This window comes from Suncus etruscus, chromosome 12 (genome assembly GCF_024139225.1).
Source record: "Suncus etruscus isolate mSunEtr1 chromosome 12, mSunEtr1.pri.cur, whole genome shotgun sequence".
NCBI classification, from domain to species: Eukaryota; Metazoa; Chordata; class Mammalia; order Eulipotyphla; family Soricidae; genus Suncus; species Suncus etruscus.
Window position 1 is genome coordinate 53,127,901 of NC_064859.1, and position 26,797 is coordinate 53,154,697.

Sequence of the window (26,797 nt, forward strand, 5' to 3'; positions counted from 1 at the left end):
CAAACTATTTAGGAAAACAATGGCCCACCTATTCTGTGTTCCTTTTATGTCACAACAAACTAAACCCATGACTTAAGCTTGGAGAAGTGTCCTTGAGATGGTTGTTTACTGTTTTAGACAACCATGTCTCAGAATTGATTTGGAAAAAGGAATTTAGATTATAGACATTCTTTACCATCATGAATCTAACAATAGAGAGAATTTATACATTATAAGAATGAGCTTATAAAAAACATAAGATGTAGGGGCTGGAGATTTAGCACAGCAAGTTGGGCATTTGCCCAGGTTTGATCCCTGTTACCCTGTATAGTCCTCTGAAAACTACCAGAAGTAATCCCTGTATACAGAGCCAGGAGTGAGTGCTGAGCACCACCAGGTGTGACCCAAAATTTAAAAATTTTAATTAAGATGTAAAATTTGACTTTACTTTTTAATCTCTTAGAATATCTTTGTACTCAAACCAACCATAAAAATCAAATAAAATTGTGAAGACTGAAGATTATTAAGTTTTCCCAAACATATTAGAACATTCAAAACATCAACCAAATAAAGTTGTATTTACTCATTTTTATTTGTAGAATTTTATTTGCATAACTTAAATGATATAGTAACATGAAACTCCATACTCTTGTATTGAAGAACAATATTCCTTTTCTTTGTTCAAACTAATAAGAACTAGTGACTTTAGTTACAAATATGAATAAGATAAAGTTCTTGCCCTTTATGGGATGAGACATTTTAGTTAATGCATGTTTTGTACAGCTGGAAGAAATGTAAATCATTGGGGACTGAATGTAGACTATGGCAGGCAGCCACAGAGATCATGCCCAGTGATTCCTGACTACTTTTATTCTTACTCTTGTGTTATACCTTCATCTTGAATATGGTCTAGAGCTGGTGACTCTCTTTGAGCAAAAAGTATTCAGGGAAGGTGAGGGATACCCCTTCTGTGATTAGACAATACAAATAGGATGGCTCTGTTTTGCTCACCCTCTCTTGTAGCTTCATTTTATGGAAACTGGCTGCTATGTAAAAATTTCCCTTAGAACAAGCACAAGAGTGGCCAAAGGAGCCAGAGTGATAGCACAGCAGTAGGGAATTTGCCTTGCTTGTGACTGACCCAAGATGGACCTGGGTTCTATTCCCAGCATCCCATATGGTCATCCGAGCCAGGAGCGATTTCTGATTCCAGGAGTAACCCTTGAGTGACACCAGATGTAGCCCCCAAACAAAAAACAAACAAACAAAAAATAAGGGCCAGAGTGGTAGCACAGCAGTTGGGCATTTGCCTTGTACACAGCTGACCCAGGACAGACATGGGTTTGATCCCATATGGTCCCTCGAGTCAGAAGCGATTTTTGAGTGCAGAGCCAGGAGTAACTCCCGAGTGCTGCTGGTTGTGGCCTCCTCCAAAAAACCAACCAAATAAACAAAGAAAAAAAAAAAAAGCACAAGCCCAAGAGCTTGGAACAGAGAAGGCCTCTGACCAACTGAGTGATGAACTGAGGGGTCCTTCAATTTAACAATTCAAAAAGAATTTAATATTGTCAACAACTATGCAATCTTCCGCATTTGAGTCTTCAGGGCATGACAAACCCACAAACACCTTGATTGGAGCCTGATGAGAAACTCTAAATCAGAGAAGTCACTTTAGTGCTTAGTTTCCTGTTCCATGAAAACTTTGAGGCAATGTTTGTTGCCTGAGTCATAAGTTTTGCAGTAATTTGTCAAACATCAATAGGTAATTATACTCTTCTCAAATAACTTATGCTTTAATTATGTGAACTATATATGTAAAGATGGTAGCTCCCACTTACATAATCTTTATTACAAGCTAGGCACTTTTTGAAGCATTTTACATAGATTGCTTAATTTAATTCTTTCAAAACTATGATGAGTTTATTATCATCACCATTTTATTGATGAAGAAATTGACATAATAGAATGTTAAGTAGGTTGCTCATGGCAAGCTAAATAATTTACTCATCATTTAACTAAAGAATGAAGTATAGGTTGTGCATGTAGGAGGCTGGATTTGAGCCAGGGGGCCCAGTAAGCACCACCATAGCAACTCCAAGCATTAAGCTGAGAGCAGCCCCATGCACCACCTGGTGAAGCCCCCAAACCAAAAAATGAACAAATAAAAATCTTGCTCAGTTATACAGCTATTGGAGGTGGGATTGAAACTGAGTTTAGTGCCAGAGTTAAAATAATTAAATACTATGTTGTACTTCTTAGTTCCAGTTTACATACTGTAATAGGCACAGTTCACAGAAGTATAGAACATAATATCTGTAGTATAAAGGGATTAGAAGAATTCACAGATGCTTAAGCAGGATTGACACTTGGGGGGAAAAAGCCATTTTAGGCAGATGGAATAGCAAAACCTGTTAAGGTTTTAGAGCCTAAACAATATGCTACTTGTCAGGTATATATTTTACTATTTTATTATTATTTTTATTTTATTTTATTTTATTTTTTTATTTTTGAGTCACACCCAGCAGCGCTCAGGGGTTATTCCTGGCTCTATGCTCAGAAATCGCTCCTGGCAGACTTGGGGGACCATATGGGGATGCCGGGATTTGAACCACCGTCCTTCTACATGCAAGGCAAATGCCCTACCTCCATGCTTTCTCTCCAGCCCCTTACTATTCTTTTTTTAAAAACATTTACAATGTTAGGTAGTTAGACTTAGGTTATGACCTATTTTTCTACTATTTTTCTAAATTGTAGTAAACCATGACTCTGTAGAAAAATGTAAGCCTGATTGTCAACCAACAGCAAAGGCTGTACTATCACTCCAGCCCCACATTTATTATTATTATTTTTAAGTACAATTCACTGGCATTAAATATATTCCCAACATTATTATAACCAGTATCAATATTTATTCTCAGAACTATTTTTATCATAATAAACTGTATTAAATAAAAACTTCCATTTCTCACTCTTTGTCATGTTTTTTAGTCCTTGTTTTTGCTCTAGATTTATATTCTAGTAAATGACATTCACTCAGCATTGTTTTACCAGTTCAAATAAGTGTTTATGCCTTTGTTCTCTCTCTTTAAAATAATGAAGGGAAGGGTACATTGTGGGGCACCTGGCACTATTCAGGGCTTTCTGCTCAAGGGTCACGCCTGGCTGTCCTTGGGGGACCCATATATGGTACTAGGTAGAAAATCACAGTTAGCTGCATGCCAGGAAGTATAAGGAAACCCTTATACTTTCTCTCTGACCCTCTATTTATAGTTGTTTTTTAATACAAACTACTTACATTTAGGGACATATTAAGCAGTGCTATACAGTTTTTGTTTCCACTGTTAATTTAAAAATTAGAAAACTCAAGAGAAGAAAGTTTGTTAAATAAACCCATACTTTTGCTAGTTAAATTTTCTTTTTTGATATTCCAATGTTCTTTCTATCTACCTTTTCTATTAAAAAAAAACTTTCTGGGGGCACATGTGGCAGTGTACATGACTTACTCCTGACTCTGCACTTAGAAATCACTCCTGGTGGGGCATTTGACCATATATGATACCAGGGATGAAATCCAGGTCAGCTGTGTTCAAGGCTAGCACCTAAGCACCTTACTGCATTCTCTCATTGGCTCTATTTCAAAAAAGTTAAAATTTTCTCCTTTAAAGTTTTGTTTTGTTTTGTTTTTGTAGATTGGCTGATAAAATATTCTTTAACTTTTCCTTTGAACATATGTTAATTTTTTATTATGGATTCCCCCCCCCAAAACATCCTTTTATTTGGGTACTGGGAAAATGTCTCTCTTCCAGTTTTCATGGTTTCAGTTGATACATTTGTTACGTTTGTACCCCTACCCCATCATCTATCTTCAGTGGTTCTTCAGATATTCTCTTTGTAGTTTTCTTAAGTTTAAGTGTTGTGTAACTTGGAATAGACTTCTGAGATTTTGTTTTAAATAAAACTTAACCATTTCTTAAATCTGTAGGTTTATGTAGTTTGCTAAATTAGAGGAATTTTGTGCTCTTATTTCTTTGAAAATACGTTTTCGGTTCTCTTATCTCCTCCTGTGACTATATTAGCTTCCTAGCTTTCCTTCCTTCCTTCCTTCCTTCCTTCCTTCCTTCCTTCCTTCCTTCCTTCCTTCCTTCCTTCCTTCCTTCCTTCCTTCCTTCCTTCCTTCCTTCCTTCCTTCCTTCCTCCCTCCCTCCCTCCCTCCCTCCCTCCCTCCCTCCCTCCCTCCCTCCCTCCCTCCCTTCCTCCCTTCCTTCCTTCCTTCCTTACCTCCTTCCCTCCCTCCTCCCCTTCCTTCCTTCCTTCCTTCCTTCCTTCCTTCCTTCCTTCCTTCCTTCCTTCCTTCCTTCCTTCCTTCCTTCCTTCCTTCCTTCCTTCCTTCCTTCCTTCCTTCCTTCCTTCCTTCCGCAGGGATTCATACTCAGCAGTGCTCAGGGCTTACTTCTTGTTCTGTGCTCAGGAATTACTCCTAGTGGGGTTCAGGGAACCATATGTGAAATCTGAATCCCTGTTTTCTGCTTGCAAGTGCAACATATGCTGTACCCTTTAGCCTCCTCCTTTTTTTTGTTTTGTTTTGTTTGTTTTTGAGTCACATCCGGCAGCGCTTAGGGGTTACTCCTGGCTCTGCATTCAGAAATCACTCCTGGCAGGCACTGGGGACCATATGGGATGCCGGAATTTGAAGCACTGTTTGTCCTGGATCATATGTGTGCAAGACAAATGCCCTACCGCTGTACTATCTCTCTGGTTCCTAGCCTCCATCTCTTAAAAATATTTCACAGGTCCATGAGATGACTAATTTTTTCCATGCTATTTTTCTTATTTAAATTTTTAATATATATTTTAATACTTTTATATTTACTATTTTTTCAATTGGGTAAATTCTGTTGGTTTCACTCTTACTATGTTACTCTTACTATGTTACTATGTTACTATGTAACAATTGTACCATTTTTACATATAATATTTCAGTTTCATCATTTTAGTATAGTTTTTATATTCTTTTACTGGAACATAAGACTTTAATTTGTTTCAAGAGAAGTTGTGAATGAATGCTAATGTACTTTCTATGATGTTGCTTTAACATAAAAATTAGAAAATTTGCCGGGTGGTGGCACTAGAGGTAAGGAGCCTGCCTTGCCTGCGCTAGCCTTGGACAGACTGCGGTTCGATCCCCCGGTGTTCCATATGGTCCCCCAAGCCATGAGCGACTTCTGAGCGCATAGCCAGGAGTAGCCTCTGAGCATCACAGGGTGTGGCCCAACCCCCCCCCCAAATTAGAAAAATTTAAAATTTGATTTATCTCACTTTCGCATCTACTGTCTTTCCTCATTAATGAAGGGCTTTGTATTTGAGGAAATTATTACAAGGTTGTTTATGATGGTGAGTAAAATAATATATATAACACAATATATAATATATTTCCTTAAGTCTTAAGATCTTTATGCAGTCCAGTTTCCTTCTTCCTTTAAAATATTCGCTAACTTTTTTTTGTTTGTTTTTTGTTTTTTAAGGCCACATCCGGTGACATTCAGGGGTTACTCCTGGTTATGCACTCCAAAATGGCTTCTGGTTGTGGGACCATATGGAATATGGGGGGATCGAACCACCGGTCCATCCTAGGCTAACGCAAGTCATTAGCTTTTTAATTTTTGGTTTCACTTGGTTCTTTAGAGGACATCTGAATAATGAAACTGTTTCATACTAGGAGAGTTAAAATTCTTCTTAAAAGACACCCCCTTCTACTCACACTTGTTTAGTTTACTAATTGGTATCTTCTCTAGGTCACCAAAAGTTATGATGTGTGTATGCCAGCAATTTATAACCTAGACTTTGCTCTGAGTACAAATGAATTGTAAGATGCATAAACATTTGAGTCAAATACATAAGAGGAAATAGCAACACACAAAGGCTCTATATGGAGCACTATATATAGGTAGTTGTAGAATTACACCGTAGATATATACATTTATTATGTAAAGTAACATCATTTTTATTCTAAAAAACTTTCAAAGGTAAATGGAATATATATATATATATATATATATTTTTTTTTTTTTAATCTGTGGTGAGTAGAAGCATCAACAACCTCTGTGAATTTTATTCCTGGGCTCCTATTTTCAACCATCCTATCTTGAGTAAACAATCCTTAGTTCTATTAGATATTCCTTATTTAACAAATGATCAAGAGGAATAATCTTATTTATTTTGGCTTTTTTGCCCACACTCTGTGACACTCAGGGGTTACTCCTGGCTATGTGCTCAGAAATCACTCCTGGGGGCCGGGTAGGTGGCGCTGGAGGTAAGGTGTCTGCCTTGCAAGCGCTAGCCAAGGAAGGACCGCGGTTCGATCCCCCGGCGTCCCATATGGTCCCCCCCAAGCCAGGGGCGATTTCTGAGCACATAGCCAGGAGTAACCCCTGAGCGTCAAACGGGTGTGGCCCAAAAACCAAAAAAAAAAAAAAAAGAAATCACTCCTGGCTTGGGGGACCATATGGGACACCAGGGGATTGAACTGTGGTCCGTCCTAGGTAAGCGTGTGCAAGGCAGATGCCTTATGGTTTGTGCCACTGATCCGGCCCCTTGGTTTGGTTTTGTGTCAGACCTATTACTGCTTAGAGGTTTTCCTTGACTGTGTTCAGGGGACAATGAAATATCAGAATTGAAACACGAGGGTACAAAGCTGCTCAGTCCATTAACTTATCTCTCTGGTCCTAATTTTATTTATTTATTTATTTATTTATTTATTTATTTATTTATTTATTTATTTATTTATTTATTTATTGTGCCACACCAAGAGGGACTCAGGCATTACATCCTGACTCTACACTCAGGAATCACTCCTGGCAGGCTAGGAGGACCAAATAGGATGCCAAAGATAGAACCTTGTTGGCTGTGTGCAAGCAAACGTCCTCACCACTGTGCTATCCCTCTCGCCCCCTAATTTTACTTTTTTGAAGTACAGTGGTTTATAGGTTTGGATTTAAACAAATTCCAATTCAACTTCACCATCAGTTACAGAATCTTGGAAAATTACTTAATCCCTCTGTGCTATAGTTCCTTATTCTGTAAAATGAATATGATAATATTTCCTTTAAATATTTGCTCTGGATAATCACATATTTAAAGCAAAGTGTCTGGAGTATTGTAAGCACTTAAAATGCTCATTATTATTATTATTATTATCATCATCAGGAAATAGTAAAGCATTAAAGAAGCTAATTGTTTAGTCTTAATGAGGAAGTAGTGATTCAGACTCAAAGCTCCCAGGAGCAAGGAGGTGCACTGTCCTTTCCTATTTCCTCTACAGCACCTCATGTTACTCTGTGCATAATGGCATATCTGCAGTTTTACAGCTCCAAGAACTAAAAGCTCATTTATTCTTTGTCTTGGTGGGGTCTACACCTGGTGGCACTGAGGGGTTACTCCCTGCTGAGAATTCCTGGACCAAGTGGCCACAAATGCAATTTCATTTTGTTTAATACTGTCACCCCCAGGGACAGAGAGATAGCACAGCAGTAGGGTGTCTGCCTTGTACGCAGCTGACCCAGGACAGATGAAGGTTCAATCCTATATGGTCCCCTGAGCCTGCCAAGAGCGATTTCTGAACACAGAGCCAGGAGCAACCTCTGAGTGCCACAGGGTGTGGCCCAAAAAACAAACAAAAAATACTGTCACCCCCATATGAACACACCAATTTAGATGTCAATGTAGCTGAAGTCACTTAATGTTCAGAAACAAATGAAATAACAGAATGGCCAGCTAGCAACAAGAGCTTACTAAATCTTCTGACAATGATATAGTGACGTCTTTGGAGAGGCAAGATTTTCACAAATTTAATTGTTGCGTCACTTTTTCTTCTTCTCTTCATTGCCCATACTATTTTTGTCTCTCCACTTACACCTAGCACCTTGATTCTGTCATACGCTTATTATCTTATATATAAATACTTACACATGAATATTTTTATGTGTGGAAGAGAAAAAAATAAACAACCAGGATATACAAGATAACAATCTAGTTGGATGAAAATATAGGCTAAGCTGGATAAACGGCATAAGGGGTTTATGGCATTAGCCTTTCATCCCCCTATCCCACTTTGAATGGCTGATACTACAGATGGTCCTTGTAGAACCTTGGGGGGAGTCACTCCTGAACACAGAGTTGGAGTTCTATAGGATGTGGTCCCAGCTTCCTCAAACACAAATACCCCACCCCCCCAAGATATGAAGTGTTATGCACTTACGGGTAGGCATTAAATTACAACTAGGTCCTATAACATTTAAAGCACTGTCTGGAAACTTTACTGTAATTATTGTTTAAATTATTACTATTCAATAGACCTTTCTATAGTAACAGATATATTTCTCTTTTGCTGATTATTAACCCAGTAGTCACTAGTCATGTGGTATTGATTACTGAAATGGAACTAGTGTAATGGAAGAAATGCAACTCATATTTTATTTAATGTCAATACATGCAGAGCTGCCGAGTTACATATTGAAGAGTATAAAGAGTCAACTTTAGAAGGTAACAATAATTAAAACAGACTGTTACTTGAAAGGAGAGTATTTGAACAGCTGAGAGTAAGTATAATTTTTCCAGAAGAAAAAAGCATGAATAGCTGTTCTCCATTCACTGTGAAAGTTAAAGGATTTTGGATGCAGGTGTGTGAAAGAGGCTGGTTTTTGGATGGAAGATTGTGATGTTTTGCCATAATAAGTGACCCTAACTGAGTTAGTTCAACTGAGATAATTTAAAACTATATGCAATGGGAAACTGTTAGACTACATCTTATTTTACCCAAAACAAAGATTACCCCTGGTTTCTTTGTATCTGTTTGTTTACTACTTGGTTTCACCCAACACAAAGATTAAAAATTAAAAGTCTTATGCAAAGCATTTGAAGGGCAGACTTGAAAGAACTTGCTTCCTGACTAAATGTGAAAAGTAAATAAAAGTAAGACAATTTGTTTCTCTAAAGTATAGGGGATTATTAATGATAACAGTAAAACCAGTAAAAACCAGTAAAAAACCAGTAAAGGATGTAAATGGGTTTCAATGAAAAGAGGCTATAGGAGTTGAATAATTTGATGGAAAAAGTTTTCAAGAATTCAATAGATTAGAGATGAAGATAAAGAAGCAGCAAAAGAATCTGGGAAAATTGGGTGATGCTGATAAAAATGTAGTCAAGAGGAGAAATAATGGATTTGGAAGAGAAATATTGTTTTTGACATGTCAGTGTTAGGATGATGTTGTCTTGCTGGTTGGGGAGAATGGGGAACTAAATTTATGCAGCATATCAGTACTAGAGAATTATAATGATAATTTTTTTTCACAGGCTGTTGACATAGATAAGGATGGGCTGAGTCTAGTAATGGGAGAAAACTCACCTAGAAGGAGAAATGAAAAGTCTACTAGGCAGTATACAGGGTTGACTGAATTCTGCTAAGCTTATGTCCTGAAGTCAATAAAATTGTTTTATGTATAAATATACTTATGTGTAATAGAAATAAAACCAGTTTTACTAATCTAAAGATGGCAGACTTGTGTTCTCAAAGCAACCATATTCTCTTGTAGTCACAAAATTATTTTATAGGAAAAGTGAACAGGAAATACATTTTTACAGAGGGAGGGATGACAGGGTGAGCAATAAAACAATTTGAAAGACTTTCATGATGTTAAAGAAGAGAAAGAAAGAGAAATAGGAAGAGAGAGAATAACAATTTATCAACAAGATCCTTGGAGAAAAGGGAGGTACAAGAAAAGACGATTTGTTGTCTGGCCAATTTGGCAGTGAAATGACTGGGAGAAAAAGGAAACAGCTGGGAGGGGTATAAAGAAGCTACAGCCTAGGCACACCCAATACCCATTTAGAACCTCAAACCGGCATAAAGGAAGAATCAAGTACAAAGGGAGGGGTTAATAGGGAGGGCAAAGTTGGAAGAAGCAGAGAGGAAGCCTGCAGGCCTAAGGGTTGGTCTAAGAAGGGGGAAGAGACTCGTTTGGGTGTTTGATGATTCACAAAGTGATAACAATCAGAAAAATATTTTGAAAGAGTGGCAGAGGGTACTGGGGCTGGATTTTTTTTTTTCCCCACTGAAAATAGGAACCAGGACCATCTGCCAAGAAAGAGAGAAAGGCAAACAGGTTAGATGGGAAGGAAAAAGGGGATGTATAATAATCGGGGTTGCCCTGGAGAACCACCAAGAAGTGAATGAAGTGATTAGAAGCTACATTGACATGATTCCACGAATTCAACCTGCCACTGAAGATTCACTCCTGGATACTAATACAGTAGCACCATTTATATCATGTGCTATTCTATACATAAATATAGTATCATTTAGATTTTCCTTTAATGTTCCTATGGAAGTATTGATTCCAATACTCTCAAATTCTAATAAAATGAACGAAAAGGCTTAAAGGCTTTATCTTGGGGATACAGATAACATCTGGCTTGAATTCTCTAAACCAGGTTGGATCCCTGGCACATTATAGGGTGTCCCGGGAACCGCCAGGGGGCCCTCCTGAGTAGAACTCGGCAGAACCTCTGAGCCATCTCAGATTTGATCCAAATCCTCCCTCACAAAGGTTTGGCCTTATTTTTAATAAAAACAAAGGGTATCCTACTGTATTATTACATGCATTTATTCTAGGCCCACAAAAAAGACGGGCGAAGGTCCTGCCTTCATAACGTTTTTACTTGACATATATTTTTGGTTTAGATGCCACACCAAACACTGCTCATGGATCACTCAGCCTTGAATCAGGGTAGGCCATGTGCAAGGCAAAAACACCTTCATCTCCATACCATGGCTCCAAATCTGTTCTTGGGAGTCTTTAAGGAAGGGGTGGGGGGAGACAGTAAAATAAACCAATATACCAGTTAAGCGATTTTTAGTTTTTGACAAGGGGCATGAAAGAAAAATAAAATACAGGTGAAACAATGAATCTGGCTCAGCAGTGGGGAATCCCTTCTCCATTGGGTCTTTAAGGCCAGACTAGGGTGGTGATGGTAGTGGAAGGATAATCAGATTACAAGTGAGCTGAGAATTTGAGCAGGGAGTGCAATAGTTAGTTGAGTAGTCTTGAAAGAAAGTGGGGAGCTTAGAATGAGGGGGTTTAGCTCTCTCCAAAGGGACATCAGGTTAACCAACTGCAGCTTTGTGAGCAAAGGGGTCTGGGCCAAAATTGTAGGCGCCAGACCAAGTGTGGGAGGGAGTAATTTAATCCGATTTAAGAGATTGAGTCCCACGATTAGGCCAGGCCAGCTAGTCTGGGTCTCTAACACCGGCTCCTATCAATGCACGAAGCTGCCAGCTCAAGGACAGACAGGAGGGCTCCACACCAGAAGCTGTGGCTCAGGAGGCGTCGGGCATGTGCCCAAGCATCGCAACAGCACGCAAGCCTGTGGCTCCAACACCCCGTCCTAAATCGCTGTGATAGATCTGAGTCTTTCCCCCTCCAACTTCATAGTCACAGTCCCCCCAAGAGCGTTGGGAAGACGAAGAAGCCACTGCATGGTTAGTTAGGATGCAGCGCAGGGGTAGGGGGAGAAATAGCCCCTTTCCCTCTCTCCCTCCCTCCCCGCGTCTCAGAAACTGACTAGCTTCCAGGCAAGATTCGCCCAGGCGCCCCCCTCCAACAGCGCGACGCTTGGTTCAACCCCTCGATCTGGATTGGCTGACGCATCAAGCCGCGCGGCGGGCGATTGGAAGATACGCGCGAGTGACGTCATCCCCGCTTCTGATTGGCTCGTTTTCGGAGCGCGCAGAGGGACGGCTTCCGCCGACTCTTGTGGGCGGAGCCGAAGCGCTTTCTAACGCTCGAGGACCGCCTCTCAAGGGCCTAGTTTCCTAGCTCGGACCAATCAGCGTGCGACTTCACCCGCTAAGCCCGCCTCCCGCGTGGGCGTGGTGGGACGGCCCACAACTTCCGGTCGGCGGCCCTTCAGCTTCCCACCCCCTCCGAGGTGCGATGTGGTACGGTCCGCGTCGCCTCCTTTTCCCTCACTCCGCCGGCTGCTCCCCCCCCAGGTCGGCGGCGCTTTTGGTGCCGCCCGGGAGAAGCAGGTCATCGGTCGGTTCCCGTGAAAACAAAAACAATCGGCGGCGGCGGCGGTGCCGTCGGAGGACGCGGGAAGGGTCTGGCAGGCACTGAGCCGGAGCGGGAAGCCATGGGGCGGGTTGGCACGGGCTGCGCGGGGCACCCGGCGCTTCGGCTAAACTAGGAGCGAGCGCGCCCCGTCGCTGCGTCTGCCGCCCGCCTGGGGGCCGAGGAGGAGCAGCAGCAGCAGCAGCCGCCGCAGCCGCAGCAGCAGGGCCGGGCCCGGGCCGGAGGGCTGCGGATCCCGGCATGGACCAGTGCGTGACGGTGGAGCGCGAGCTGGAGAAGGTGCTGCACAAGTTCTCGGGCTACGGGCAGCTGTGCGAGCGCGGCCTGGAGGAGCTCATCGACTACACGGGCGGCCTCAAGCACGAGATCCTGCAGAGCCACGGTAGGTGGGCAGGGAGCTAGGTAGGTAGGTAGGGGTCGGGGCCTGACTCCCCCCCCCAAACCCGATCACGCCTCCCGGGACTCCAAGAGCCCCTAGTCACCCCCTGACACTCATCCCACCCCCTCCTCCCACTAGCTTGGCCCCCCAACCCGCCCCATCTCCGTGCTTAAAACGCGCCCCAAAGCCTGCCTCATTGCACCTGCCAAAGTTTCCCCCATTCCCCCCAGAATGAGCGACCCCAGTACCAACCCAGAGCCTGCCTGCCTGCCTTGCGAGAAAGGGCCGGGCGTGCATGGTTTTCTTTAGTCCCTTAAGGCCAGGTTTATTTAATAAGAGGGTTTTTCTTTGCAGAATTTTCCCACCACACACACACTCCTTATCTTTGCCTGGACTCGATTTTATTTTATTTTATTTATTTATTTTTCTTCTTCCCATCAGTTATAGTTTCATCCTTCTCCACCACCAGCTTCTCTGCCCAGGTAATCAGGATCAAGTCAATGGATGGCAAACAATATAGTCTTTCTGATATAGGAAAAAAATATAATAAAAAGGTATTTTACTTTCCGTCACTCCCTCTAGAACTCCCTATCCCACGCCTCAATTTTTGTTTGTTTGTTTGTTGTTTGCAAAGTCGGGGTGTTAGTGCAGTGCCCAGTTAGTGCAGTGCTGCGCTCCACTCCGCTGGCAACTTCATCCATCACTGGCGGGGTGCAGGTAGCTCTTCTCTTCTCCATCAGCGGCCCAGCTGCTCAAAAGCTCAGCCCCCCCGACCCCCAAATTCGCAGTTTTTCCCACATCACGGTGTGGACCTCCTGAGCCTGATGCAATTTGTGCTTCGACTTTTGATACTTGTCTCCTGGGTCAAGTTGGAACATTTATTTATTTATTTTTTGCTGCCCAGAAGACAGTTTTTCTAGGAAACTGTGTTTTACCTAGATGATGTCATTATGCCTCCAGCCTTTGGGGGCCGAGACTATGCTGAAGTCTTCCGTGGAAGCAGCTCGGAAAGGGTTTGGGCTTCGTTTTTCAGATGGCATTAAAGGTCTGTAAGTTAAGTCAGGATTCTTGCTGTCGTGGGTCTATCCCAGAGGCTTGGAAGGGACATTATAATTCGCAGGGGCTTAGACATGGAGGTATTGAAGATGTGGGTATGGAAAGGTACGTGTGAGCCCTGCAGTGTGGAGGCAAGTGACAAACCAGAGGCTCAAGCCCTACTTTCTCAAACTGCCCTTTGCAGATTGGGAGCTAGTGCCTGTCCTGACATTTCAGTCTGGCCCCTGCAGGCACCTGCATCCTTCTTGGGGGCAGTTGTAATGTGAACCGGTAAAAGGAGCAGGCTAGAAGGCTGCCTGCAGGGGTGGCCTGGACTGGGCATGAGATGTGTGTCTGTCTTTGGTGTATATGGTAGAGTATGTAAGAATAAAGCTGGAAGGACTAGTAAAGACAGACTTGGTGGCTGAAGATGCATTGACTTTGGCAGAAGCAACTTAGATGGTTTTTTGGTGTCGTTTCAGTGGACTGAGGGAGGCAGCGAGGAGAATGGGTAGAATTGCTCCTGCACAGTGGGGTTACAGAGCCAGCAGACATTGCCAAGGTCAGGGGCTTCAGAGAAAGAGAGTGGGTAGCTGGTATTTATCTGGCTACTGGAAGTCAGTGACCCTCTGCTTGCAGCTTCATAGAGTTAGGACAAAAGAGATTACTGGGATAAGTCCCTATGATACAAACAGGGATGAGGCAGCCCAAGACTACTTAATAACCTAGGTGAATGGTGTCTCCTACTCAGCCACACTGGAGAGGAAATCTTGTTAATGGTCAAAAGGAAGAGAGTCAGTGACTTGGTGAAGTGCAAAGAACATTATCTTCGTAAGGATGTAAGAACCGAGTTAGAAACTGAGGAGTGGGTAGGGGGCAGAGTGATAGCATAGTGGTAGGGCATTTACCTGGCATGCTGCTGACCTTGGATGGACCGGGGTTCGATCCCTGAAACCCCAGCATCCCACCATATGCTCCCCCGAGACTGCCAGGAGCAATTATTGAACGTAGAGCTAGGAGTAACCCCTGAGCACCGCTGGGTGTGGCTCCAAAACTAAAACAAACAACAAATTGAGGAGTGGTATAGGCAGTTCTAGAGGGCATGATGGAAAGTAAAATACCTTTTTTTTCTTTCTCTTTTTCTATATCAGGAAGGGTTTGTTGGAGCCAGAGAAATAGGAGAGCAGTTAGGGCACTTGCCTTTCATGCAACCTGGATTTGATCCTCAGCATCACCTGTGTTCCTCTTCACGCCACTGGGCGTGGTCTTGAAGCTACTCCACCAACCCTCCTTAAAAAAAGGGAGGGGTTTGTTAATTGTGGGGGAATGTCATAAGCCCCATTTATTTTTACTGTAGGGAATTTGTGACTAATTTAGATGTGGAAAATAATAAATTTCAAAGAAAAACCTTTTCGGTTTTAGGGTATTTATGACCAGAGGACTGTTAATCATGGAGTATGCCATGCTGTTCATTCTGACTTGGGGACTTGCTTGTGTTACTTTTTAAAAAAAAAATTGAAGGAGACTGGAGAGATAGCACAGCGGTAGGGCATTGCCTTGCAAGCAGCCAATCCAGGAGAACAGTGGTTCTAATCCTGGCATCCCATACAGTCCCCCGTGCGTGCCAGGGGCAATTTCTGAGCACAGAGACAGGACTAACACCTGAGCACCACCAGATGTGACCCAATTACCGCCCCCCCCCAAATTGAAGAGCCTCTGCATTATAACATATAAGTTTCAGTTGTGCATGTTTAAAAAAACAAATGTATATATTACATAAATTTTGTTACTAAAAATTCAGCTCTCTTTCCGTATACTAGTCTCCCCTTATTTATCCATCCTTCTGGGAACCGGCGAATTGATCTTACAGTCTAAACATTTATTTTTTTTTTAAATTTATTGATTTATTGATTGGTTTTTGAGCCTCACCCAGCGGTACTCAGGGGTTACTCCTGGCTCTGCACTCAGTAATCTCCCCTGGCAGGCTGGGAGACCATATGGGATACCGGGAATCAAACCGAGTCTGGCTCAGGTTGACCACATGCAAGGCAAATGCCCTACCGCTGTGCTCTCTGGCCCCTAAATGTTTATTTTCTTTTAAGTATATTTTTAATTTAAATTAGTCCATCTGTTTTCTTTATGTATCTTATGTGAATGAGAATGTATGGTGTTCATTTTTCTCCATCATTGGGCACGATATTTGGGCTGGTAAAAGCTGCGGTTAGAAACAACAGATAGAAGTTTAGGGTACAAGCAAGTGTGGCTTAACGAAAGGGCTGTGTCTCCATGGTAGTGGGTCATGTGTCCTATTCTTGGGGGTGGTCTGAAGATGGGGGATTAGGATCTGCAGAGCTAACCAGGGGGACTGTACAAGAGACCAGGAGACATTTTTGGGGATGGTCTCAAGTGTGGGCTGGTTGGGTGGTTTGGGTGCACATAGCAGGAAGAACCAGCTGCTCCCAAGAGACAATTCCTTTTGGTAGTTTTGCATTTCTCCAATCTCCATGTGAAAATGTTAACAAGTGAACAAGATTCTTTTTGATCACCTAAGTTTCTTTTATTAAGTCCATCTATGTGTTATTGCAAATGGCAAAATTTACACCTTTTAAAAAAGTACCTGATATGCTATTATGGATCTGTACCACATCTTCTCTGTTCATCTGTTGGTGGATACTTAAGTTGCTTACAGTGCTTGGTTATTATGAGTAATACTGCAGTAATATGGGGAGAGCCCGGGGCCGGAGCGGTGGCGCCAGCAGTAGGGTGCTTGCACACGCTAACCAGGGATGGACCGGGGTTTGATCCCTCGGCATCCCCAATAGTCCCCAAAGCCAGGAGCGATTTCTGAGCGCACAGCCAGGAGTAACCCCTGAGCGTTACTGGGTGTGGCCCCAAAACAAACAAACAAAAATATGGGGAGAACCCTTTTAAGTTAGTTTTTTGTATTCTGGTAAATTTTCTAAATGTGGATTGTTTTTTTTTTTGGGGGGGGGGGCATACCCAGTAGCGCTCAGGGGTTACTCCAGGCTCTGCACTCAGAAATCTCTCCTTGAAGGTTCAGGGAGACCATATGGAATACCGGGAATTATACCCAGGTCTGTCCTGGGTCGGCTGCATGCAAGGCAAATGCCCTACCGCTGTGCTATCTAACCAGCCCTGGAATTTTGTTTTTATTTTATTTACTAGTTTTCATTTTGCTTTCCAATAATAATTCCTTAACTTTCCAATCTTCTGCCTTTGCACTCCTCCTTATTGCAGGCTTATATTGGATCCCCGTAAACTACTCTTATTGGTGCATTTGTAAAGGCAAACATCGTGCTTTGGCATACTATGGTTTATGGTATTTTTCAGAGAAAAATCATTACAATATTAATTTTTGGGGGGAACTATACTCAGTGGTGCTCAGGACTTACTCCTTTCTTTATGCCCAGGAGTCACTCCTGGTAGTGCTCAGGGGACCATATGGGATGAAGAGTAAATTATTTTTGAAGAGAAACATTCAGGACTTATGGAATATTCCTCACGAGACAAATGATGTGGTTGTTTCCTTCCACCAGAGAAGAGGCCTCCAACGGGGACCCTCAGGGCTTTGAATCTTTGTCTCTGGGTTTTATTTGTGCTACTTGGTCTTGCAAGAATATGTAATTAATAAAGTGGAGTTCTAGGGGACCATTCTCCAACATTGCTTCATACTGGTGGTGAGGATTGCGTCAACATTTTCCTTTAATTAGTTGAGTTTTTGAGAATGAAATTAAGTTTTCTTCTGTTTAAATGTCTTTTTTTTTTTTTTTTGAGTTTGCAAATGTACTATACTACTGAGGCCAGTCTGGATAGTTTGTGGCAGAAACTTAACACATAAATGTAGCTTGAATAATACCCTTCCTACTCCTGCTGTCCTTATTACTAAGGTAGGATATGAACAGTGCACTTTGGGGCAAACCTGGGAACTGACCTGGAAATAGCCCCTGTCTAGAGCCCTAAAATCTCTTTCATCTGTAAATTAACTGTTTACTGTTGAAGGCAAAGTACTTACTTCAAGTAACATTGTGTGGCTGCTCATTCCTAGCCGATGAGTTTGTGCTCAAGTATTTATTTAATGTAATTCTAATCAAATCCAGTCTGGCAAAAAGAAGAAAAACTTAAAGGGAACTGTTAGGTCTTAAGGCAGAGGATTACTTGCAAGGCTCTGAGAGGGAGGGAGGAGGGAGAAGGAGAAGGAGAGGGAAAGAGGAGTGGAAGGGGCTAGTAGGGTAGGTGGTATATATGGCTCTGGAACATTCTAGGAATGGAAATATAAATCTAATAAAGAATCAAGAATACATTAAAAACAAGTTCTGATCCTGATCTGCCTGCAGGTGGGTTAATTCCTATGGCTTGGCTTTCTTTGTCCTTGGAAAACTGTTCTGGAGTCCTTAGGGCCTGGATCAGTGGGTGGAGGGATGACGCAGAGTGATTTGGCCAAGGTAAAGAAGGTACAAGTGACTTTATGGCCAATGGAAATTCTGTGCTAATGGTCTAGGAAAGGAATGCCAATTTTTAGCCTAATTTGCTAGAATTTCAAGGGTTGTACTGAGCTCTGACCTTGACTTAGTTTGATGAAACTTCAAGGTTCTCTTAATTTTCCTAACTGAGGAAAGAGAGAAATTGAGTCATTTCATTGTACCAAACTTTAAATGAGAGTTTCCCTTTGAACATATAGTATTTTTTTTTTTTTTTTTTGATATTCAGTATGGTTGATGCTGTTATTTAGTGCTTGTTTGCTGTATATTTGGTCTTATTTGAATAATCACTAGTGCTTCTCCATCTTCGCAGGAAATAAGGCATGGATTTTAGGTGCTTAGTTTAAGAATCTACACATTAAAATGCATTTATAACTATTCAAATATTATTTCACACACTATCTTAAATCATTCACATTAGTGGGATGGAACCATACTTGAAGCACCTTTTTTGTTTTTGGGCCACACCCAGAGGCACTTGGGTTACTCCTGGCTCTATGCTCAGAAATCACTACTGGAAGGCTTACCCTATGGAATGCTGGGATCAAACCTGGCATTTCAGTGTTGGGAAGTAAAAATGAAAATAACTCCACTTTAATATCGTTTTTTACTATGGTCCCTTGACTCCAATCCTTAAGAAAAACAACCCACTAAAACTTTTGAGGTTAATTTAAACTAGTAAGCATGTGCATGGATCTAGATAAATGTACTTTGCCCTCAATGTTTAAAGAGTTACATAAGTCTAATATCTTTAGATTATATGGTGTGCTGCTAAGAAATAATATGTACTACAACGGGGGATTTGAGGGACAAAGTAATTGTATGGTACATGGGTTCAGTTTTGTTTTTCTTAATGTTCTTTGGCTGAAAGTATAAGGCTGGGATATCATCGATGGGACTACTGAGAATCCTGTTTATGGGTGATTGGGCTTCCACTGTAACTTTACCCTGTCCTCTTTCTTTGCATCTTTGTTGTCATAATTAAAATAAAAAAAAAAAAATTAAAAAAAAATAAAATAAAAAAAAATGAAAATAACTATATATTAAGTTTGTAGTATCGATATACTATTGATATAGTTTACATTTGCTAAGAGACGATCAGGTGGAAATAATTGAATATTAGAATAATATTTTCTTTCTGGCCACAACTGGTGGCATGGCTCTGCACTCAGAAATCACTCCTGGCAGGCTTGGAGGACCATACGGGATGCTATGAATTGAACCCAGGTCAGCCATGTGCAAGGCGAACACCAAACACCTTACCTGCTTTCCCTCCGGCCCTGAATATTTTTTATGATATGCTCAACTACTTGGCAAAACAAGGTCTTTGTAAGAATAAAGGATATGCAGTATTTTAAAAAGTGTTTGGGGAGTTTGTGTGCTGGTTGTTGTTAGTGTTTAGGCTATACCTGGCTGCGCTCAGGGCTTATTCCTGGCTCTGTGCTCAGAGATTATTCCTGGGGAAATTGTGGGACCATTTGGTACTGGGAATTGAGCCCAGGTGGACTTTGTGCAAGGTCTTAGCTATCTCTCTGACCCTTTTAAAGTTTTAAAAATAATTAAAAGAAATTATGTGATATCTGAAAGTGGTTTAATCTTAGGAATTTTGCATTGAATGTTAAGAGTTGTCTATCATTAATCATTTTTCAAGTTGATAAATACAGTTTAATTTGTATGACCAGCCCCTGTATTAGCATCAACAGCTTCGTTTAAGAATTTTATTTTAATTGAATCACTATCAGATACAGTTACAGAGTTGTTCATTATTGAGTTTCAATCTTACACTAACACCCAGCCTTTTGCCGGTATACATTTACTGCCAACCAAGTCCCTAGTTTCCTTCCTTCCTCCTCCACCCTCTGCCTCTATGGCAGTTACTCCCCCCCCCCCCTGGTCTTCCCTCTCTCTCCTTTTCTTCTCTCCCTTTCCCCATTCTCCCCCTTTTAGGCACTGGTTTGCAGTATTGTTACTGAAGGGTATCTATTTTTACATCCACAGATGAGTGCGATCATTCTATGCCTGTCCCCCCTTCTGACTCATTTCACTTGGCATAAAACTCTCCATATCCATTCATGAATAAGCAGATTTCATGACTTCATTTTTCCTAACAATTGTATAGTATAAATGCACCATAGTTGCTTATCCACTCATTTGCTCTTAGGCACTTAGGTTGTTTCCAGATTCTGATTATTGTGAACATGCTCCAATTCACATAGAAGTGCAGGTGCCTTTCTGTATCGTTTAACAACTTATTTTTGTGTGTTTAAGTGTGGTCTGATACTTAGTAGTAAAGCCCATTTATGCGAAGATTCTCTGTTTTATTTCTTATTTTTAATTTTATTTTTTGGTTTTTGGGTCACACCTGGTGCTGCTCAGTGGTTACTCTGCACTCAGAAATCGCTCTTAGCAGGCAAGGGGGACCATATGGGATGCCGGGTTTCGAACCACCATCCCTCCTGAACCAGCTGCATGCAAGGCAAACGCCCTACTGTTGTGCTATCTCTTGGGCCACTGTTCCCCTCCCCTTTGGAATTTAGTTAATTGTGGTTCTGTTCTCTGCTTTTTTTTTCCTCTTTTAAATTTAAGGAGGAGGCTAGAGAGAGTACTCAATGGGTTGAATGTATTCTTTGAATGTAGGGAACCCATGTTCCATTCCCCACCATCTTGTCCCTTGATCAAGCACAGATCTTGAATACTGAAGGGTTTGAACCTCAAAGCCAACCCCCCACGATTTGTAGATGACAAGAGAGAAGGGAAGGTAAGCATGAAAGAAAACATAGATAGTGATATAGAATTACTACCATAGTCAGAAAAGGTCCAGGGTTGTATGCTAAGTATAATTTTTCTTTCTAGAATTAGTGTTGTATATTTCATACATACATACTGAAAACTCAGATTTCAGCCTGTCAATGGTGAATGTAATTATAAAAGGATGAGGATGTAGTGGACTAATAGTTTATTTACTTATGCCATATTCTTTTGTGTACATAAAGAAAAAAGTAGGCTACAGAGCCAGTTTTGTTAACTTAGTGAAATACTAGTGAGAAACTTTTGAGAATTAAATACATTTTATACAGACATTTAACATCTCATGTGGAAAGTAGGTGACACTTTTGGCTGAGAACAGTAGCTGTTGGAATATTCTTAAGAGAATAGTTGGAGAGCTACTTGGGCTATTTTAGATGGTGTCAGAATAGATCAGTGTTGGTATTCTACAGTTGGGTTTTGCAACAGATTTTATTTTACCATCCATTCCCTTTGAGGTTCGTTTAGGAGATAATTCTTTGGTGTTATTTAACAATTGTTTGCCACCATGTTTATGCAAACTAACATATGTTACTCTGAATTCTTAGGGTTGAGGTGGCAAAATAGTTTTAATTAAAAGGGAATTTGTTAACTTGCAACTAGGTTGGGATTAGGCCAGTTGGTTTTAGAATTGCAAGTGATTTCAGAAGGTCTTGTCTCATTCTCGTCTCTCAGGTGTGCTCTCCATTGTTTGGTTTTATTTTCAGAGCTTAGAAATAAAGATGATGGAATTTGTGTCATCTTCATACAAGCTTATATTTTAAGTATTGTTTAAGATAAGAACATGGACTAGAGAGATGCAATATGGGGGTTCAGGCACTTGCCTGTATGCTTCTAACTCAGGGGTCTCAAACTCACGGCCTGTGGGCCATTTCCGGCCCTCCGTACAACATTCTGTGGCCCTGCCCTAGAGGAATCTTGTTTTGTTTGTTTGTTTTAGTTGTTTGGGTCACACCCCCCAATGTTCAAGGCTTACTACTGACTTTGCACTCAAGGATCACCCTGATTTTGCCTCCTGCGGCCCCCAGGTAATTGAGTTTGAGACCCCTGAGCTAAAGGATCTTCAAGGAGAAAACACCACTGAACAAGCAAGTGGAAGCAAAGATAACAAATATGACTATATTAAATTAAGAAGCTTCTGTACCTCAAAGGAAATGATAAATTTGCTTGAACATGAATGCACATGGAAAGTATGCTGAATGAAATGACTCAGGAATAAGGATAGACATATTTTTTTTAATTTTATTTATTTTATTTTTATTTATTTTTATTTTTTGGGTCAAACCCGGCAGTGCTCAGGGATTACTCCTGGCTCTGAGCTCAGAAATTGCTCCTGGCAGGCTTGGGGGACCATATGGGATGCCTGGATTTGAACCAATGATCTTCTGCATGAAAGGCAAATGCCTTACCTCCATGCTATCTCTCTGGCCCCAGACATAGATATTTAAAAAAAATCCCATAGTATAAGAATAATACCCAAATACTTTAGAAGTAAGGGTGATGATTGGGTGGTGGTGGTGGGGAAATGTAATTAAGACCGAGAAGGAAATTTTTGAAATAAACTGAGGTGAGTGAGCCCAGACAAGAGTATGGCCAGGAGAAGAATAAAAGACTGTTGACTAGCAGTAGTGGGAATTAAAACTTTAGGATATTCTGGCTTTGAAGGAAGTAATGGAAGAGAGTGGCTTAGTAAATATACACAAGGCTCTTCATCTCCAGAAAGCTGGATACATATACTTCTCCAAAGTACATGGGACATTCTCCAAGATAGACCATATGCTGGGCCATAAGACATTCCTTCATAAGATCAAAAGGATATAAATTGTGTTAGCTCTCTTCCCAGATCATAATACACTGAAAATAGAAGTGAATTGCAGTCATTAAGAAAAAACTTTAACACCTGGAAATTAAACAGCTCGCTACTGAACAACCAATGGCCAGAGACAAAGATTAAAGAGGAAATCAAAAGATTTCTTGAAACAAATGAGAATGAAAACATGAATTATCAGAATTTGTGGGACACAGCAAAAGCAGTATTAAGAGGAAAATGTTTAGCTTTGTAAGCATTTATCAGGAAGGAGGAGTCTACATAAATAACAATAGTACAGCTTAAAAAATTGGCAAAGGACCAACAAAATGAACTAAAAATAAACAGGTGGAAGGAAATGATAAAACTTAGAGCAGAAATTAATGAACCAGAACCCTCCCCCCAAAAGAAAACCAATCTAAAAGATAAATAAAGCAAGATTTGGTTCTTTGAAAAAATAAACAAGATTGATAAACTATTAGCAGACTCACAAAGATAAAGGAACGTAATGAATTGAATCAAATGAAAAGGGGGAGGAGATGAGAATAGACCTGAATATTCTGAGACTGATCCCCAGGTATATGGTCAATTAATCTTTGATGAAGGGGCAAGAAATGTGGAACAAGTAGTATTCAACAAGTAGTATTAGGAAAACTGGTCAATTACATGCAAAAAAGTGAACTCAGATCTCTCTTTAACACCATGCATGAAGGTCAAATCAAAAAGGATTAAATTAATATCAGATCTCAAACCATAAGGTATATAGAGGAAAATGTAGGCAGAACACTCTGTGACTTTGAAGTTGGGACATCTTCAGGGAGGAAACACCACCTTCCAAGCAAGTGGGAGAAAAGATAAACAAATGGGATTACATTAAACTGAGAAGCTTCTGCCCTTCAAAGGAAACAGTGACTAGGATACTAAGACTACCCATGAATTGGAGAAATTATTCACCCAGTATCCATCAGGTAAGGGATTAATATCTAAGATACAAAGGCACTGATAGAACTTAGCAAGACAAAAAAAACAAATTAACCCTATTCATAAATGAGAAGAAATGATGAGACATTTCTGAGCGCACAGCCAGGAGTAACCTCTGAGTGTCACTAAGTGTGGGCCAAAAACAACAACAACAACAACAACAACAACAACAACAACAACAGAAAAGACAGAGGGAACCACTAGAATAATAATAGTTGGAAATGCACAAGAACTGGGACTTGAAGGAAGTAAAATGATATGCATAAACTCTGGTGAAGGGATGAGTGTTAGAACTGTATGACTGGAACTCAACTACTAACAACTTTCTCACTATCTCATTGTGATTTAATTTTTAAGAAAAGGTATTTAAAAGGTGTATAAGGAACAGTCTTCTAGGAATTTTAGTCATGTGTTGAGACCAGACTTTCCAGTATTGGAGAGGGAAGACTCTCAAGCCATGGTAAAGTAATTGTAGTCTTGTGTCTGGTTAATGCAGAAACGAAGAGTAGGGAGAGGAGCTCTTAGGAAGAACTGCCGGGTGGTGGGGCTTTCCTCACGTCGGTCACTTTTAGATGAGTAATCACCAGATATATTTGGAACTTGGCCAGATCTTGAGGGAGTTTCAAAGGACAATTATCCTCATGCTTTAAGAATTCTATTAGGAAAATGGGACTGATAGTTTTTCTGTCAGCCAAATACTGAGTGTTTAGCTCAGAAAGAGGAGATAGGGTTTGAGACATTGGGAGAAACTCTTCAGAGGAGCATCAGGAGCCTTTGGGGAATAGCAAAGGATCCTACAGGATGTCCTGGAATAAAAGAAAAAACATTGAATTCAAGTTTCTAATTTTTTATCTTATGATTATGGAAGGCCACACTCAGAATTGCTTTGGGGTTTCTCTTGGCTCTGCTCAGGGTTTGCTCTTGGAAATGCTGAGGGGACCATGCAGTTCTGGGGATCCAGCCCTACCAGGTGTGGCCCTGGAATATCCTGCACCACTTCTTTGTGGGTCCGAGAATTGAACCTTCCTTCGGCCAGCAGCATGACAGAGAGCATGTTTCAGGCCCCAATACTGTTGGGAGGGACCCTCAACAAAAATTATAATGAAAGAGGTTAAGATAGACCATTGGGTTGGGACCAATATATTCTATACTTTGATTTGCCAGTAGACCATAAGGACCATCAATCATTTTATTGATTTGCCAACACTAACATGTTGAAGAACTTGTTTTAGTTTTGATGTGTGTTGTGTTAGAAAAAAATTGTTCAGTTCTGTGTCTTTTCTTTTGATTAATGGTTGAACAGTTGCTGTGTACTAGCTACTGAGGTTACTTACAAGAGTTTCTTGTTTCTTGAGTTTCTACTCAGAGTATGAAGTAGTCCTTTTATTGTCTTTCGATATGAGCCACACATTTTCAAATTCCAGATTTTTCTATTTTAGTGTTTGGCAAGCTATCCATTTACCTTGTCATGTACTTTAGAACTAATCTTAGACCCTTCAGTCCTTTTTGTCTCCTCCTACTCTCATCCTTAATTAATCTGTCCAGAGCACTTAATCTGTACCTTGAACATTGCTGACATGAGCATTCAGTGCTTACTGTTAATTAGATCCAGAATGTCATAGTCCTCCTTTTTTTTTTTTTTTACTTTATTTTCTGTTGTTGTCTTTATCTGTGTTTCTTTGTTTATTTTAAGGCCATAAGGCTTTTTTTTTTGGGGGGGGGTGCATATTCAGTGATGCTCAAGGGTTACTCCTGGCTATACTCTCAGAAATCGTTCCTGGCTTGGGAGACCATGAGACGCTGAGAATCGAACCAAGGTCTGTCCTGGATCAGCTGCATACAAAGCAAATGCCTACCTCTGCGTTATCACTCTGGCCCCTTTCGGCATTTTAATAAAATGAGGATAACAGAGACTGGTGAAATAATACTGTGACTAATGTGCTTGCCTTGCATGTAGCCAACTTGGGCTCATTCCCGAGAACCTCATATCCTGAGCACCTCCAGGAGTGATCCTTAGCCCTTAGCATGCCTGGGTTTGTGTCCTGCCTCTTTCCCTCAGGAGTTAACATATGTTTATTCCTTAATGTTATTTACCCCTTAATGATGCTTTATCTTTTAGCTATTTTAAATTTAATTAATTATTTTTTGGGCCACACTGGCGGCGCTCAGGGGTTATGGGTTACTCTTGGTTCTCCACTTAGAAATCACTCCTGGCTGGACCATATGGGATGCTGGGGATCTAAGCCACATCTCTCCTGGGTCAGCTGCATGCAAGGCAAACATCCTATTACTGTGCTATCATTCTGGCTCAAAGTTGATTAATTTTTGATGGACTAACCAGAGTATATTCTGGAGTATAGTTTTTAAAGGCTGGTATGATGAAATTAACCTTTATTTAGGTACCTTCAGGCTTGCTTGCAAAATGGCTTTCTTTGTATTTACGTCAAAACCCGTGTGCTGTTTTGCTCTCCATGTAATTCCAAGTTTAATATTTGTGCCCATTTGGTGAAAGCTGAGTTAATTTTTAATAAATGCAAATGCAATATATGTGATATTTGTGAACTTGAATATTTTTCTTGCTCTGAGGAAAGTTATAAAAAAGTTACATCAGTGATTTAAGGCAAATCCTATTTCTTTCCACCAAAATATTCTAATGTGTGGTGAGATTTTCAGCCTTTATGGGAATCCAAGCCCTAGTCATACTCAGTACCTGCCTCTGTTGTGTGTCATTTTACATGGTGCTCTCATAATCTGTAGTGAGGCTCTTACTGAGAGGTGAAAAGTTTGTCTTTTAAGTAATGTGCCCAGACTGCGCCATACAGACTAGATTAAAATATTTGATTACCTGCCTGTGAGCAGATATATCTAGCCTAGTGTTAAGTGCTGCCCCCAGCCAGGTTTTTAGTTTCAGCAACATTGTAACAATGAGTATGGGATTATTTGAGGGTTTTCTCATCCTGATATAAAAGTAAGTGCAAACAGAGTTGAGAATGCAAATGCCGAGTAGCCAAGAAAAACAGTTTTCAATATAGTGATGGCTTTGTCTTTATTGTATTAAATAGTCCCAAGTGATGGGTAATAATAAATCTTGACTCCTGAACAGACACACAATTAACTTGAGCCTTGTGATTAGTTATTAAGGAGAACAGTTGAGCAAATGTATGTACAAAGTGCTGGAATTGTATGA

At 40.8% G+C, this 26,797-nt stretch overlaps 1 protein-coding gene across 3 annotated transcripts in view; it reads left to right on the forward strand.

The window, feature by feature from the left end:
* The first annotated feature begins 12,243 nt into the window (after positions 1–12,243).
* The window catches only part of RMND5A (required for meiotic nuclear division 5 homolog A), a 72,708-nt gene continuing 58,154 nt past the window's right edge, over positions 12,244–26,797 (forward strand). For all 3 annotated transcript variants that reach the window (XM_049784931.1, XM_049784933.1, XM_049784932.1), the window contains exon 1: positions 12,244–12,486. In XM_049784931.1, coding sequence (XP_049640888.1) covers positions 12,345–12,486 — 142 coding nt within the window. In that variant the 5' untranslated portion in view covers positions 12,244–12,344. The remainder of the gene's footprint in view (positions 12,487–26,797) is intronic.